The sequence below is a fragment of the Cololabis saira genome, chromosome 14, assembly GCF_033807715.1.
Source record: "Cololabis saira isolate AMF1-May2022 chromosome 14, fColSai1.1, whole genome shotgun sequence".
NCBI classification, from domain to species: Eukaryota; Metazoa; Chordata; class Actinopteri; order Beloniformes; family Belonidae; genus Cololabis; species Cololabis saira.
In genome coordinates this window covers 375,920-394,099 of record NC_084600.1, presented here as the reverse complement: position 1 = coordinate 394,099, position 18,180 = coordinate 375,920, and the positions used below count along the sequence as shown (strand labels likewise).

The window sequence follows — 18,180 nt, the reverse complement described above, 5'->3', positions numbered from 1 at the left end:
TTGGTGATTGGGAGATAGGTGGAGGGTGGAGCTTCAGGCCAAAACAAAAAATGACAACATAAACATCAGTTGAGGGCTGCAACTCCTCTTTTTAAACTGGAATATCCTGGCTTGAGTGCTGTTGTCAGTGACATAAGTATTTGAAATGAACATGATTTTTAAATGTCTGTTGACATATCGGGGTCATTTTATGATTCGTTTTATTATTGCTCTTACATACAGCTCCTTTAAGTCAGGTTTTTAGGAGAATTGTTCACTTTTTGAGACAAGCACCAAATTTTGCATGAACATTGCCTAGTACCTACTTATGTAGAAAAGCCCGTTAGCCACCTGAAAATCCAAGATGGCGGCCGTTTTTCAAGATGGCTGTCTTATGAAAGCTAAAACAGTTTGTTTGATTTTTTCACTCTTTATTTCCTGTTTCATGTTGCATATTCTCGGCAGTTTATACATAGCAAAGTCATCATTATCCTAACATCACAGACTGGAAGAGTGAGATACCACATTTCACCTGTCAGGAGAAGCTGCATGAAGATGCACAACAAGCAAAATTCAAGTCTTTCATACGGATGTATTTGTAAATATAATATAGACATTTCTATTTCCTTAAATATTATGTTTTATGTTCAGTGTCTGTTACAATCTTTAGCTTGGCATTGTTATGACATCTTTACCCTCGAAGGCGTTGCAGGCACAACAGGACCCTGCTGTCCAAATCAGGATTCTGTTTAAATGCACTTGTTATCATTAAGGGCAGTTGTCACATTCAGATAAAGAGTTTAGAGCATTCTGCATTCACTACAGTCATACATCTTAAGCTTCAGGGATACATAATGGCCATACTTAGGGAGACATTAAATTGTACATATCTTTTCTTCTGCTCTCCACCTTCTTATGCCTTTGCCTGACCTTTCTGTCTCATAGTTCTTTGGCATCTCCTCCTCTCTGCGATAACTGAAACACAGCATTTAAGTCTTACTTTTTGGGCTTCTCATCCTTGCTCTCCTTTGACTCAGCGCCAGAGGATTTCTCAACTTTTTCCTCCTTCACCTCTTTACTTTCATCTTTACTTGTTTCCTTTTTGTCCTCTGTCTTTTCTTCTTTCTTGCTGTCAGTCTTCTCGGGTTCTGCTTTGGGCACAGGCTTTTCCTCTGGTTTCTTCTCCTCTTTCTTGCTCTCTGTCTTCTCTGGCTTTACTTTAGATGCAGGTTTTTCTTCTGGCTTCTTCTCGTCTTGCTTACTCTCTGTCTTCTCCGGCTCTACTTTAGGGACAGGTTTCTCCTCGGGCTTCTTCTCCTCTGGCTTCTTCTCCTCAGTCTTGCTCTCGGGTTCTGATTTAGATGCTGCCTTTGCTTCAGGTTCAGCCTTCTCTTGTTTAGGAGCAGGAGTCTTCTCCTCCTTAGCAAGGGGGGCACTCTCTTTAGGCTCAGACTTCAGGGCGGGTTTGTCCTCAGAGGGCTTGCTAGGAGTGGCAGGTTTCAAAACTTCCTCCTTTTCTGATTTTTCATCTACTTTACTATCTTCCTTTGTGTCGGGTTTGTCTGCCTTCTCCGGCTCTTTCTCCTTGGGTTCCTGCTTCTTCTCTGCAGGCTGCTCTTTCTCCTTTTCTTCCTTGACGGGCTGTGGCTTCTCCTCTTTTTTCTCCTCTTTTACGGTGTCTTTGGGAGGAATGGGCTTGGTTTCTTTTTCTGGAGACTTTGGCTCAGGGCTCTTGGGAGGAGATTTAGATTCAGGTGATTTAGTAGGTGGGGACTTTGACTCATCTCCTGTGGGAGATTTAGCAGGTGATTTAGGCATTGGGGATTTGGCTGCTGGTGATTTGGATTCTGGAGATTTTTGTGGCGATTTAGATTCTGGTGATTTGACAGCAGGAGATTTGGGCTGAGGGGATTTTGGAGGAGTGGATGAATCCTTTTCTTCATCTTCATCTACTTTACTATCTTCCTTTGTGTCGGGTTTGTCTGCCTTCTCCGGCTCTTTCTCCTTGGGTTCCTGCTTCTTCTCTGCAGGCTGCTCTTTCTCCTTTTCTTCCTTGACGGGCTGTGGCTTCTCTTCTTTTTTCTCCTCTTTTACGGTGTCTTTGGGAGGAATGGGCTTGGTTTCTTTTTCTGGAGACTTTGGCTCAGGGCTCTTGGGAGGAGATTTAGATTCAGGTGATTTAGTAGGTGGGGACTTTGACTCATCTCCTGTGGGAGATTTAGCAGGTGATTTAGGCATTGGGGATTTGGCTGCTGGTGATTTGGATTCTGGAGATTTTTGTGGCGATTTAGATTCTGGTGATTTGACAGCAGGAGATTTGGGCTGAGGGGATTTTGGAGGAGTGGATGAATCCTTTTCTTCATCTTCATCTACTTTACTATCTTCCTTTGTGTCGGGTTTGTCTGCCTTCTCCGGCTCTTTCTCCTTGGGTTCCTGCTTCTGCTCTGCAGGCTGCTCTTTCTCCTTTTCTTCCTTGACGGGCTGTGGCTTCTCCTCTTTTTTCTCCTCTTTTACGGTGTCTTTGGGAGGAATGGGCTTGGTTTCTTTTTCTGGAGACTTTGGCTCAGGGCTCTTAGGAGGAGATTTAGATGCAGGTGATTTAGTAGGTGGGGACTTTGACTCATCTCCTGTGGGAGATTTAGCAGGTGATTTAGGCATTGGGGATTTGGCTGCTGGTGATTTGGATTCTGGAGATTTTTGTGGCGATTTAGATTCTAGTGATTTGACAGCAGGAGATTTGGGCTGAGGGGATTTTGGAGGAGTGGATGAATCCTTTTCTTCATCTTCATCTACTTTACTATCTTCCTTTGTGTCGGGTTTGTCTGCCTTCTCCGGCTCTTTCTCCTTGGGTTCCTGCTTCTGCTCTGCAGGCTGCTCTTTCTCCTTTTCTTCCTTGACGGGCTGTGGCTTCTCCTCTTTTTTCTCCTCTTTTACGGTGTCTTTGGGAGGAATGGGCTTGGTTTCTTTTTCTGGGGACTTTGGCTCAGGGCTCTTGGGAGGAGATTTAGATTCAGGTGATTTAGTAGGTGGGGACTTTGACTCATCTCCTGTGGGAGATTTAGCAGGTGATTTAGGCATTGGGGATTTGGCTGCTGGTGATTTGGATTCTTGAGATTTTTGTGGCGATTTAGATTCTGGTGATTTGACAGCAGGAGATTTGGGCTGAGGGGATTTTGGAGGAGTGGATGAATCCTTTTCTTCATCTTCTCCCTCTTCTCCTTTCTCCTCCTGCTCTTCCTCCTTAGGCTCTTCCTCCTTAGCCTCTTCTTCTTCTTCTTCATCCTTCTCTTCCTCTACCTCTTCTTCCTCCTTGTCTTCTCCTTCCTCCTTGTCTTCTTCTTCCTCACCTTGTTCCTCCTCCTCTTTGGTTTCCTCAGCTTCCTCTTTTTCCTCTTCTTTGTTTTCTTCCTCTTCCTCCTCATCTGCTTCCTCTGTCACCTGTGTCTCATCGGTCTGTTCCTCCACGATTACTGTATCAGAGATCTCTTCGGCTTTGACTTTGAAATGTCCAGAGATTCTGCTCTCCAGGAAGGATAATGGGGGGCCACCTGACAAAAAGTGATTTTCCTCTCCCTCTAGTAACTTTCTGTAAGCAGCAATCTCAATATCCAGGGCCATCTTCACATTCAGCAGCTCCTGATAGTCTCTCAGGTAGCTGGCCATCTCCCATTTGGTGGATTTCAGCTCATTGTCAAGCTGGTTGATGGTTTCCTGTAGTGAGTTAAGGTCATCCTGGTGCATATCTTCACTCTCCATTCGCTGCCTCTCTAGTGAGTCCTTGGTTCCTCGAAGAGTCTCCAGCTCAATGGTGCGGCTCTGGAGCTGACGGCGGTATTCTGCAATCTCCTCCTGGCTCCCACGGATTGCATCCTGGTTCGTCTTAGCAGTTTCGGATAGACGCTCCATACGCACCTGGAACCATTCCTCTGCGTGGGTCGCGTTCTTTGAGGCGTGACTGTCCAGCTGCGAGCGGATCTCTCGCAGTGCGCCAGTGACATCGGCTTTGACCATGTCTCTCGTGTCGAAATTCACCTGTGCGCCCTGGATCTGCGCCATGAGCTCTGCCACCTCTTCCTCGTGGTTTCTCTTGAGAAAATCGGATTCCTCCTCCAGGGCACGGAACTTCTTGTCCAGCTCGAGACGCGCCAGCCGGCAGTCCTCCATGTACTTTTTCATGGCCCGAGCGGCAGCCTCCAACTCTTCCCGGTTTCTCGTCTCATCCTCCAGCCTGCCGCACAAGTGCTGGATGTCTTCTTCCAGGTGTTCGTGCTCGACGAGCGTACGGGCTTTGTCCCCGGTCAGCTGCTGCAGGACGCCCCTCAGGTCGCTCAACTCACGCTCGTAGTGCTCTCCGACGGCCGTGCGTCCGGCCTGGCTCTGCCGCAGCGCCGCGGCCTCCGCCTCCAGGTTGCGGTTGCGCATCTCCAGGTTGCGCACCTTGTCGATGTAACCGGCGAAGCGGTCGTTCAGAGCCTGCAGGACTTCTTTCTCGCTCCTCCGCGTCATGTCGCCGTTGAAAGCGTCCAGGCTGTCGATGGAGACAGAGGGCTGGCTGTAGGCGAGGCGGCGGCGCTGGGAGTGGAAGCCGCTGGAGGAGACGGATGCGGGCCGAGTCTTGCGGTACGAGCTCGGGCCCGTGAAGTGGTAGTCCACGGTGTGACTCATCTTGGCTGGAGCCGGAGGACAAGTGACTGCAGAAGGAGGGAGAGCGCCCAGCTTTTATAGGAGGGAGGGAAACTCTCTAGTCAGCACAAGGACGCACTCGTCTTAAAGAGACATTTTTTTTTCCTCTTCTGAAAAGTACTGCCTGCGCAGGAATAGTTGCATTCACTCTGGGCATCGAGATGATCCAAGGTGTACATGAGATACAATTATTGATACGTCAAATATAAATAACATGAAGTATAGGCCTACATGTTTTCAAAAACACCTGAGCAAAGCACATATGCTTTGAAAGATTATAATGATGTGAATAATTTTAGGTTTCCGAAAACTGATTATGATTCACTGCAAAACCACTGGGATGACTTCGAAAAAAAAATATTTAGACATATTTTGCACAAGCTATGGATCCTTATGCAGTGTGAGTGTTGGGAGTATTCTGCTGATGCCGTCTGTAGCTTCATTGCGGCAGTGTGAGTTTGCAGATCATTTCTCCAGGGATCACCTCAACTACTGGGCCATTTCCAATTCCCACTTTTACTACACACAGCTTACCCACAAATAGACACATGCATATATACACAAGAAAGGTTTGGTTCGCCTAGTTATTTTAAAAGAGGAACTTTCCATCTACTGTTTTCTCTGTTTTGATGCTGAATAGGAATTAGATTGACATTTAGGATGCAGGCAAAACCTGGGAGACCCACCCCCATCATAGAAATGAAAATACATTTAAAAAAAAAAACAGCTGCAGTATTAACAGCAACTTTAAGGTGCATATGTAGATCAGGGTGTGACTTGTGCTACAATGATACAGCATTAACGGAAGAAACTGTCTCTGCTGATGTAAAGGGATGTCTGCTCAAAAAAGAGATTCTGCTCTGAAGAGCATGTACAGCACCCTATTGATTACTCAAACTCAGGGTGAGCGAGTTTACTCTGCATACCTTAGAGTACAGGGAATTTGTGTATACAACATTCCCTTGAAATACATGCTGAAGAACGGAAAAATCAGCATAAACTTATTTCTCTTTATCAGCCATTCTTCATTGCAATAAGATTTCATCCACTAAACAAGTTAATTTAATTACGTTTTAACAAATAAACACACCAGATTACACTGCATCTCACCATATTTCACACATCCAGGGGGGTGAAGGATATAAAGGATCAAAATAGCACATAACACATTCGCTCCTTCTCTGACCTGAATGTTTTATTAATGAGGATAATACAGAATAGATAAAACGTGTCAACTGTGATTGTATGTTCACTGCCCCTTAGTGCCCTTTTTAAGAGTATAGTTGTGATATTTAAAATAGATATGTAGAAAATGCTTAAGACCTTCACTTATGAGGTCATTTACCACAGTATCAGTCTTTGAGACCATGACAGTACAAGTGTTGACGTTCTTTTGTGCATTTACGTGCTGTGACACACAAGCATGAATACAGTTTTGAACATTTGGAATGAGAGGAAGGGGACTATTTTCAACAATCCGGACCTTGACAGGATGGATGGAAAGACAGCAGCTGAGTGAGACAGTTGAAGAACTGGAAAACAATAACGATCGATGCAGAAGAAAATGTCACAAAATAGTAACACCTGTCCCAGGAGGGTTATGTCTTGTGTATGCATAACCTTGCATCGCATGGTGCAGGGAATGTTTGCTGTATAGCGGTGGCTGCCAGGAGACTCCCTGGTTCCCATGGTGGTTTTATTTAAGCTGTGTAGTTATTTGAGACAATAAGAGCTAGGAGGCTGCAGTGAATACACACGAGAAAGACTGCACATATTAGAAAACAGGATGATGAACTGTTGAAGAGATGACAATAAAGGCACAGGGATGTGGGAGGAAAGTGGAACTGAATGCAAGAAGTGAGGGTCACCTTGGGGGAGAGACATGTTGAAAAATGGCTGTCCTGGCAGTGGATGACTCAGCTATAATACAATTAAGGCCTTGGACTGTGTTTACTTCTTTTAAATATAGATGTGTGTGTATGTGTTTGTGTGTGTCCGTTTGTGTGTGTCCATATGTATGCATGAGATTTCAGTAGCATATGACAAAAGCTGGTGATATTCTTTAGTGATGGAAAAGCATCCTATTGGAAAGAAAAAAACCCAGAATACACCAAGCCAGTATTATGTTGCTTTTGCACTAGTCCCGCCTCCGCCCGGCTCGGCTCGGTGCGGCCCCGTCTTGCACGTTTGCACTAGGGGCTGAGACGGGTAGAGCCGCTCCAAGCCGATACTATTTCTGTAACCATTCTGGCGAGGTTCTTTGCGGGCTGAGCCGGGACTATTTCTGAGAGGTCACCACCCTCCGCGCCACTGATTGGTCGGGGGGCCGGCAGACGTTTGAATCAGGAAGCGGGAGTCAGCGCGAGAGCGACCCGCGGCCCCATGCCCGCGGCTCGCGGCGATTTTATTATAAAGCGCAAAACGTCTGTTTGGTGATCCAACTCTGGGGTGCAGATGTTCATAAACCTGGTGGCTGACGAGAGAATTAAAAAAGGGATGTAGACGGGCTGTTTTACTCTCAGCCGCGCGCGGCTCCAGCTGATTTCTGATCAGCGCCGACATGAACAAAGCGGTTGCGCAATCGAGTACGTCACAGCAGCTTCACCCCAACCTGCCCACTTCTCCCCTGGCTGTGGAAAAACAAATGGGTAGAGGCGTGACGAGCCGAGTCGGGCTCAGTAAATCCTAGTGCAAAAGTGCCATTAATGTCTGTATATTTAAAAGTTTCCGGCCAAAGGCAGATAGTCTAAACTCTTAATAGTTTTAGGGCTCTTACAAATCCAGTTACTGAAGTTTCTAGAAAAGCATCTAAACTTGATTCTCCTCCAGCACCACCTGCTGGACAGTTAACAGACTGCAGGTGCTATTTGCGGTGCTGTCCACAGGGGGCAGCAGAGCCCCACTGTTGTCGTCTAAAGCCTGAATTATGGTTCCGCGTTAAATCGACGCAGAGCCCACGCCGTAGCCTATGGCGTAAGTTACGCGGCGACGCGCACTCTACCTTGCGCGTCGCCACGTACCCAACGGCGTAGGCTCTGCGCCGGTGCATAAATCAGCCTTAATGTTTACTTCCCGTGTGGTTGTCGGCTCATATTGGATAAACGAGGGAAAGTCAAAGAAGCGGCAACGAAACGACGATGTAAAGTTTTAAGATGTGTCAACCTTCCTCTTTATTGGACTGCTGGACACAAGAAAACAGCGAGTTGGCAAATAAATGTGAGGTAGGTGACGTTACCAACATTTTGGTGTCTGACCAGCTACTTTATTCTTTTTCTTTGCGTCGACTTTAACTATATACTCTTAATGTGTTTATAATAGCGGTTTCTAGGAGTGTGTGAGGTTATCTTACAGTAGCTGCCAATAGCTTTAACGTAAGCTTTTTAAACGCGTCACACATATTTATTAAAAACCTTGCATGAAGTAATTGCTAATTAAGATCTGAGAGCATCAATGTTACGTGTGTGTGTGTGTGTGCGTGCGTGCGTGCGTGCGTGCGTGCGTGCGTGCGTGCGTGCGTGCGTGCGTGCGTGCGTGCGTGCGTGCGTGCGTGCGTGCGTGCGTGCGTGCGTGCGTGCGTGCGTGCGTGCGTGTTCAAATCTAGTCATATTTCTTTGACGTGTTAAGACAAAGGTACCGGTACCTTGTGTACTTTCAAATTATAGTGGAGGAGAAATGCAAGATATAATTTAAGGTTAATACATAAGCAAAATATTATCTGAATGAGCTCTCCGTTCTCGGAGTGCAGGTTTACTCGTAGTTCCTAGAGTATCCAATTGTAGATTTGGAGGGCGGGCATTCTGCTATCAGGCACCATTACTATGGAACCAACTTCCAATCTGGGTTAAGGAGGCTGACACCACCTCCACCTTTAAAACCAAACTTAAAGCCTTTCTGTTTAGTAAAGCCTATAGTTAGTGTTTAGTAAACCTCTAGCTGGTGTTGGTAAATCTCTAGGTAGTGTAAACTCTAGTGTGTTAGAGTCAGTAGTCATAGTTGCAGCTATAGAACAAGACTATAATAGTTACTCTCAAATATAGCTTCGTGGTAGATATGCTGCTATAGGCCTATGCTGCAGGGGCACCGACATGATCCACTGGGCGATGCCTCTCACCCTTCTTCTCCTCTCCTCTTCCCTTCCTCTCTTCTCCATTTCCATTTTTATTTATTATAAGTATCTCATAGCTATCATTTTTGTCCATCATTCCTGTAGTTTCTTATGCTGGCCCTCCTTTTTTCTCTTTTGTGCATGTTTGCAGGCCGGAGCTTCGGGAGCTGCATGCTGGCCTGCAATTGTGATGATTAGAAAAAATGTGATACAGAAATGGGAGGGGGGGGGGCTATAATTTGATGCCAAAACAATCAAAATCTAATTATATAATCACATTCCAGGTCAAAAACCATATAAACTGTCTTTTGCCTGCAGCCATTTTGGAAAATGGCAGCCATATTGTTGTTTTATTTGCATGGCTAATGGGGGAGGGGGTGGGGGGTCCCAAGATTATAGTCTCATGTCAGAATACTCAAAATGGGATTTTCCAATTACATTCCAGGTCAAAAAACATATAAAAACGGCTTTTGTGGCAGCCATTTTGGAAAACGGCAGCCATATTGTTTTTTTTGCGTGGCTAACGGGCTTTTTTGAAGAAGTAGACCTGGAACATACTTTGTGCAAAATTTGGCGCTTGTCTCACAAAGTGAACGATCGTTTCACTAATGTGCCTGGCTATATATATGATGTCTATGGTACCGATTATTCGAAGTGGATAAAAAAAAAAATAATGTACCTAAGACAGGCCCATTGCTTCATATTTTGGAAAATATAATATATGTAATATTATGGTAAATTTAAAATTAGCTAATATTTCGAACCGAAAAAAGAACTGGTCTTGTGCACGGCCTGAGATCACAAACCTAAAAAACAAATTCATCAATTTCATACAATACATACCTGCCAGCACTCCCGATTTAAGCCGGAGTCTCCCGATTTTCAACCATTTCTCCCGCCCTGCTCCCGATTTGTAATTTCTCCCGCTTATCTCCCGATTTTAAAGTGAAATGAGTCAATGGTGTTTCACGTGTCGGGGTTCCTGCATGGATGTATTATATTAACGGGTTCCTGACAAACCTGGCAACCCAACCCAAAAGCACTGCCTACGTCCAAGCTCCGCCCCATGGAGCTGCCAATCAGCCCCCCAGTCTCGTGCTCAGAAGGTGTGCCGATTCTTTCCAGTGGCCAGCCGCGGTACTGCAACAAAAAATCCCATGGGGCCCAGAAAGCTTTTTTCCCATAGACCGCAATAGTAAAAGAGAAGCCTCTAAAACTGTTCACAGGACACCTCCAGCTGTAATCACCGGCAATTACTAATCTTTGTATTCTATATTTTTAAGTCATGGACTTTATATCCGTCAAAAATGTTTTATAACGGCCAGAAAAGTCAAAGAAAAGTCTCTTTCTGGGCGTGACGTCACGGCCGTGTCGGTGCCATTGATGTTGCCCCGGGGCATGATTGGAGGCCCCAGAGCATCATGGGAGGTGACTCAACTGCGCATGCTCTATGGGCCCGTGTACACGGAAGTAAACCAGGAAGTCCGAGATTTTTTCGGCACATGCGCTGGCTGAGCAGAATGCATTGAAATGAATGGGCGGCCATTTTGGGCACTGTATCCAGTTAATATTATAGATCCATGCTGCCAATACGTCAACGTTGCCGCCATATTGGATGTGGCAAGACTGCGCTGTAAACTAATACAAGTGAATGGACTTATTTTCATAAAGCGCCTTTCTACAAAGAAATTTACGTTTTACGTCTCATTTATTCATTCACACACGCACTAATATACTTGGGAAACAGTTAGGCACCAAATATAATATGTTTAATTTTCTCAGATGGCAAAAATAAGAAGTTTATCGATCCCACAGTAATTCATGTTATATCAACTATAGAGAACAAGGTAGTGCCGAAAAACAATATATATCCCCCCTCACAAAAACAAGAAAAATAGAGAAACATATTCTCTCATCCGCAAAGCATTACATAAACATATTTTAAAATTTTCAAGTTACAAAATAACATATTTGAACCATTTTTCAGATTTTTTCAGTTATTTTATTGTTTGTAAAATGGTTAAAATATGTTATTTTGTTATTTGAAAATTTGAAAATTTGTTTTGTTTGAGAAAATGCTTTGAAAAAAAGCCGAGGGAAGAGTTGGTGGAGTATCAAGTCATAGCAAGCAAGGATCTCCCACAGGAAGAGAGAGTTGAAGGTTCTGGGTTCTTCTAGGGAAAGAGAGCTTTACAAATCTGACATCACTGATGAAGGCAATGCTCTGCATCCTTCACAGCAATGCAAGCTCAGAGAGGTCCTCTCAGAAAACACAATGAGTATGGATAATTCTACTCTTTGCGCACTCCTTTCTTGCAAGATTAACCATACCAGCCCTGGCCACAAGTATGTACCCTCCAAGAAAGTGATTGAAGCTGCAATTTCTGCCACTTACAATTACAACAGGTCCTTGGGTGACAAAGGGAACCTGGAAAATTCTACAAAATTGTATTTAATTGTTATTAATACTAAACTTATTTGGCTCCAAGAAGGCTGTAGAATCATTTTGGGAGGTACATTTTAGCACATTTCATTGTAGCTATGGATTTAAAGCTCATTAAAAGTCGCCTTGTTTATATCAGGGCGGGGATGTTGTGAGTGGAGCATTCCAACCGCTACCCCAGAAAATCTCCCTATTTTTTCACAGCCCAATGTTGGCAGGTATGACAATATGGAGATGGGTATAAGTCCCCTTTACTTCATATATACATATATATATATAGCCTACCGTATTCATGTTTAATACATCCATGGGCCTACCTCCAGCGTGAGGCCGTTTTGGACCGGAAGTGCGCGCAAAAACTTCAAAATAAAACCACCTCCAGCGTGAGGTCGGTTGGGACCGGAAGTGCGCGCAACAAATTTCAAAATAAAAGTTATCGATTTTGTAAGAGAAAACTTTGCGCCTTCATATTTAATCAATCAATTTTGTAACGTGAAAATCTATTTGTTTCTTAAATATATGTAACACTTTTGATGTTGTCAATCCTTTATTTGTGGCATTTACCATGATTACACCAGCAACATATTAATCTTAATGGGATGAACTTCAAGTACACAGAATACATTTCAAATAAATCTTTAACCTGCTGCATCAATTTATAAACTTTTAACCTAAGAAAAACCAAACCTTTAACCTAAGAAAGACATGTATTCATATTGCACAGGATAAAGACACAGATACCTGGAGTCCCTCTGAAGAGTACTAGGCCTACATGAACACAATGTACATTTGTTCAGAGACTTAAAAACTCATGCATAACATTTATATAAGGTAAATGCTTAATTTTTTCTTCCATTTCTATTGTATTAAATTATTCGACTTTTGTCTCCAATGACATTAAGATCTTAAGAGGCCACCAATTAGGTTGTTAACTATGCTTAAATACAAAATTGTCAACATTTAGGGAGGACAGGAAAAGATAAAACTACATTCTATTGAAATGCAATAACTCACCTGTACTCTTCATTGTATAACAAAAGCAAATAAATACATATATAATATACTATATAAATATATAATATATGTAATGCAATAAGGAAAACAGATAAAAGTACACAAATGAAAAAAAAAAACACAAAATCAGTTGGTTCTATTCAGCTTTTTATTACACAACCCATCCTATTACCCTACTCCTTCACTTGAGCTTCGGTGTAGGTTGAGTATCCTCTGTTATCAACAATCTCCCCACAAAATACCCACATGTCTTCAACACTTTCGAATTTAAATTTGAAATTGTCCAGGATGTCTTCTTTCTCCTGTTCATCAAGCTGGCCAAATTCTGCATCATCCCAAAGCCTTCGGTACTGCCCCAGAACCTCTTCCACTTGTTCCTCTCCCATGGTGAGGACACTTGGAAACTCCACCACCCCTGAAAACTAATTTTGGTTGGTTTCAACCCACTCTGCGGCCTTTTTGAAATGGTGGAGTATCCTGGTCGCCACTTCATCCTATGAAAAAGATAGGAAAAAAAAAAAAAAGGTAGTCTTGCTATAGCAAAACTGCTGTACAAATTCTGTTATTCTCATGGAAATAACAGTGCATATAAATTAGAAAAATTAGACTTCAAATAGAACTTTTTGCAAAGAATTACTTAGTTTAAAACAGAGAATCATGCATACCACATCCACTGGCATCTCGACAGCTCTTTCAGTGCAAGATTGCTCGCTCTCAGATTGCTGAGGCTTTGAATCAGGTTGTGGCTGGTCCTCTGTCTAAAAGGTGAGTGGGGTGGGAGGTGAAGGTGGGGTGGGAGGTGAGGGTGAGGAACACACAAATCTTTTTATTCAATATTCAAAATAATACAATGACCATGGCTGGCGTTGTAAGGACAACATGTTGATGCATCAAAATACTGATGAATATGCACACCCAACATTGTTCATTCCAGCTTTCTCTAATACTTCGACTAGTATAACATGAGCCCTTCTTCCAATGGGTGAGAAATCACTGACCTCAGTGATGTCATCCATTCTCCTTTTTTTTTTAAATGATACACTGGTGGCACCTCATCTTGCAGCACACCCTTTGCAATGTCTGTCCAGTGGGCAAACACTTTGCCATAGCTCAAATAAAAAGAAAAACAAATATCCTCATAAATGTGCTGTTAATATTTTCAACACAATTAAATGTCAATTTTTTGTGCTCTTACCTTCCAAGTTAAAAATTTTCGAGGAGCATAACACACCACCACTTTCGCAAAGCTGGCATGTCCACCTTAAAAGATTTTTTTTGCACAGTTGGACAGAGTAGATGTTTACATTTTATTTTGAATATGCAAGTCAACTTACCACGGTGAAATCATAAGGGGCATCCAGAACAGAGTAGCGGGCATACTATGGAAAAAAAAAACAATTCCATATCAATAGCTTTAAAGCACATAGAATTAAATAAGACTACTAACATCTCCTACCATCAACATGAAGATCCCACAGTCATGTCCATATGGCTGTGTCGGAAAACCCTATGATGACAGAATAGAAGTCAGTCGATGATTTTAAATGGTGTTAAATGGAGATTACATGTGGTATATGCTGTTACCTGTATTTCCAATCCAGTGGTCTCGTGCCACACTCCAGGAAATATCGATTCTATAAGTTAAGACATTAACATAGCATCACATAGTTGTCTAGATCATGGTTAGGTTACATGTAAACTATACTGCGTGTCAGTAATTTAGGTCAGGAACAGACCCTTTTCTTTTTTTTTTTGCAGGTTGCCTTTTTTGCCTCACCAAAAAATTTCAAGTTAACCATTTCCTCCAGGGTCTCCTCCTTTAGCCATTCCTCTGTGGCTATTTCTCTGCAATATTCCAGTGAGCGGATGTGCTCACACTGGCTAAAAGTTAACCCACTCCTCAGTGCCATTAAGTGATACTGCCTGCATTCTTCAAGTTCACACTGTGTCATGTCTGGGGGTAAGGTGTGGACCCAAACGCAGGAGAGCAGGAGGCAGGAGTTGGCAAAAAAACGGATTTATTCCACAAAATCAAAAGCGCTGCTGAGCAGGATCAAGAAACGGAACAAAAACAGGAATCCAAAATAACCAAAGACATAGAGGGAACAAACAGTACAGTCCGACAGGGAACAAGGGAATGACAAGACCAGATATACACAGGGGATAACGAGACATGACGAGACACAGGTGCAGACACAATCAGGGCAGATGGGACACAGGCGGGGCAAAACAGAAACTGAAAAGCTTTGCACATGAATAGGCACTGAAAATCCATGGGATGCTTTTTGTACAGCAGATATCCCATTTGTTGCATCCACACAGATAGCCCTCAACACACTGTCACAGGTTTTTTTCTTTCTGTGTTTCCTGTGAATGTGATTGTTCAAATTTTTTGCAAGGCAGATTAGGCCGCAATGAGAACATTTTGCCTTCTTATAACTTGTAGTGTGCTGGATAGAGGAGGAGGTGGTAGGCTGGGCAGCGGAGGTGGTGGTAGGTTGGGCACAGGGAACATCTTGTGGAAGAGTGGATGGTGGAAGAAGGAGGGGGTTGGGTGCAGCAGATGTGTTCAAAATTTGACAAGTCTCCAGATGTTTCTCCATGTCCGCTCTTCTTATGATGGTTTTGTCACAAATGGGACAATGGAAATGTGAGGTGCTTCTGCAGTTTAAGTAAAAGTACAAATTTTCTGCTTGAAAATTACTTAAGTAAAAGTAAAAAGTACCCATTAAGAACATTACTTAAGTAAAAGTATAAAAGTACCTCAACTTAAATATAATAAAGTACCAAAAGTACATGGTGTAAAATGTACTTAAGTACAAAAGTACAAAGTACAAAGTACAAAATTATTTTCAAAAGGATTGCAAAGAAATGAAGAATCCAAGAATTTGCTTACAACTCTAAATAATGGTGATATTATTCTGACCCCTTTAACGTTTATTACCCCATTTTAATTTCTCCCTTTGCTCATCACTGCTGCTGTACCCCATTGGCCCCGCTGACAGGTCCACCCCCAGCCTGTAGTATGCAGTGACAACATTAAGCAACCCCAGCTGATAAAGGATGAGACTTTTGAACTTTTAAATGCCAAAACCACCTTAGAAGGGGTGGAATCAAAGAATGGTGCGCATGGACACGCGTCGGCTGCCGCTCAAGGCTGATTTATGGTTCCGCGTTACACCAACGCAGGGCCCGTACCCTACGGCGAGGCTCTGCGTCGATTTAACGCGGAACCATAATTCAGGCTTCAGTCCTCATCGGTCCTCGACGCGACGGCGGTTCCTCCGGCCTTCCAGCCCGCCTCTGCGGCGCAACTCTCCCGGGAGCTGCGGCTCCTTCTCGGTATATTCACGCGCCCCCCTTCCTTCCCGTCCGCCTTATGGTTCCGCGTTAAATCGACGCACACCCTACGCCGTAGGCTACGGCGTATGGTGTGCGTCGCCGCGTACCCTACGCCGTAGGTCTGCGGCGGTGTAACGCCGAGCCATAAATCAGCCCCCTGTGCTGTTCTTTAATTTGTAGCGAGTAACGACGTGTCCAATTTTAAATATAGCGGATTAAAAGTACGATTTTTTCCTTGAAAATGTAACGAAGTAAAAGTAAAAGTACAGAAAAATGAAATTATCAATAAAAGTACAAATTCTCAAAAATCTTACTTAAGTACAATAACGAAGTACTTGTACTTCGTTACTTTACACCACTGCTGAGCAGTGCCCTTAACCCCCTAACTGTTCCTCAAGTGCTGGAAAAATGGCAGGTCCTAGTCCAACTGGTGGTGAGTTAAAAGCATAGACAATTTTGGTGTATTTTATCAGAATCAGAATCATGTTTATTTGGCCAGGTCAGCTCAGACACAAGAGTACCTGGCTGCAGGCAAGATGGCCGACAAGGGCGCGGCCATACTTCCATCCATACCGGAAGTCCATACCGGAAGTTGGTCTTTTTTTTCACAATTCTTTATTTCAAATTGTCAACAATACATTATAAAACAAACAAAACATATATAGAAACATTTGATGCCAGGGGATTAGTCACAGACAGAAATCATAGATCAGTTCAAAAAAATGTTACATAGTACATAACTTAGTGGTTTGGATGGCTTTTCTATTTTTAGAATATTGGATTGTTGCAATGTATTGTTTGAATTCATTTTTAAAGGCCATGAAAGATGGTATGTAATTAGAGAATTTGTGAATATGAAATTTTGCAAGTAACGAATATTGGATTGTTGCAATGTATTGTTTGAATTCATTTTTAAAGGTCAGGAAAGATGGTATGTGATTAGAGAATTTGTGAATATGAAATTTTGCAAGTAACAAAATTAAATTGATGATGTAAAATTGATTTGCTTTTGTAAGTGTAAGAAAATAATCCAAACAATACATTTTCATATGAAAGGGAGAAATCAGAGTCAATATGATGTGAAATTAGTGAACAGATGTCTTGCCAAAAAATACAAGAGATGGGACAAGACCAAAATAAATGACATAAGTCTTCTGCAGAGAGTTTACAAAATGAGCAGACCACATCAATGTCCTTTTTGTATCTTTGTAGAAATACCTTGCAAAGGATAAAAACGATGAATCATTTTCAGAGTCACTTCTTTAACCTTATTTATGATCAGATATTTAGAGGCAAACACCATATTTTCTTCCAGTTCAGATCTGAAGTGAAGTTATTCCAGTAAGAGACTACATTTGGAACAGAGACTACTTCTCTTTGAAATAAGGCATGTATATCACGGTTGTTATTGCTCTTTTTAGAGGAGAAACATATCTGACCAACACTAGTAACAGCAGGATCCAATAGCAGTAAAGTCAGCTCAGATGAATTCCTAAGAAGCATTAAGACACCAGAAGGTATAGCATCAAAAACTAAAGCGTATTCCTTTGGTGGTATAGGAATACTATACTTGTCTAGGAGTTCTAAGTATGACATTAAAGTGCCGTTTGGATTGAGGAGCTGCTTAACCAGATAAATCCCATGGACGAACCAGTTTTCGAAGAACAATGATTTGTGTTTATATATGTCTATTGTTCCAGATGTAGTATCTGTGGGGGGAGAAGTTGTGTTTATAGATTAAAGACCAAGGAAAGTAGCATTTGTTTATGGAAATTAGTTAATTTTAAGGGGATGTTTTCAGATTTATAATTGCAAAGGAGAACAAATTTAAGGCCTCCAAGTTTTGAGAAGTAGTTGGGAATAAAATTCCAAATGGAAGTTGGGTTTCTAAGAAACTGTTTAATCCAATTTATCGGAAGTTGGTCTTCTTCGTGTATATTATTCAAATATGACGGAGGTATATATATATATAACATTACACTATTGGTGCTGGCAACAGTAAGAACTTGACTTGGAGTTCTTTTTTTAAATCAACTTTTTATTCTCCAAATAGAAAATAGAAAAACAAACTAAGAAAAAAAGATCAAAAACAAGTTTACAAGCAGCCATAAAATGATAAAATACACATATTTTCTTTACTTGTAAAAAAAATATTGTAATAATATATATTGTATGCGTTATATACATAACAAAATAAAAGTCACACACACACACACACACACACACACACACACACACTAAATGTACTTACTAAAGATGCAAAAAAAAAAAATGTATATATACACACATACGTTTTTTTTAAATTTTATTTTGGTTTTATGGTAGAATCCTGCCGGCGGTTTCCTAACCCACCAGGGATCTTCAGGGATGACGGGGCATCATGAGCAACACAGTGGCCCCAGACATGTGTTACTGCAACAGCACATACCCTGTACAGTTTCTTGGTCTGGAGACGTGTTCATTATCAGGTTTAACTATTAAATTAATGTAATAATTATATTTTCCTATTGTCAGTTTTCTATTAATTCTCTTATTTCTGGAATCCAGTTAAACACAACATTCAAAAGTGAAAGGTGCAGCAGAATGAGGTAAATATGATTATTGGAAGATATAT

At 42.2% G+C, this 18,180-nt stretch overlaps 1 protein-coding gene across 1 annotated transcript; it reads right to left on the bottom strand.

The window, feature by feature from the left end:
* Positions 1 to 824: 824 nt before the first annotated feature.
* Positions 825 to 4,644, bottom strand: LOC133460185 (neurofilament medium polypeptide-like). Its single transcript, XM_061740754.1, has 3 exons — positions 3,171 to 4,644; positions 1,348 to 1,880; positions 825 to 1,257 (listed from the first exon to the last, which is right to left on the bottom strand). Exons 1-3 carry the CDS (start codon positions 4,642 to 4,644, stop codon positions 976 to 978), a joined length of 2,289 nt encoding a protein of 762 aa, XP_061596738.1. The 3' UTR covers positions 825 to 975.
* Between the last annotated feature and the right edge of the window lie 13,536 nt (positions 4,645 to 18,180).

Coding starts and splice junctions, on each gene's coding strand:
- LOC133460185 (XM_061740754.1), bottom strand. CDS start 4,644: ATGAGTCACACCGTGGACTACCACTTCACGGGCCCGAGCTCGTACCGC. Junction 1,881..3,170: donor GGGAGAAGATGAAGAAAAGG/ATTCATCCACTC, acceptor AATCCCCTCAGC/CCAAATCTCCTGCTGTCAAA. Junction 1,258..1,347: donor AGGCTGAACCTGAAGCAAAG/GCAGCATCTAAA, acceptor CCTAAAGTAGAG/CCGGAGAAGACAGAGAGTAA.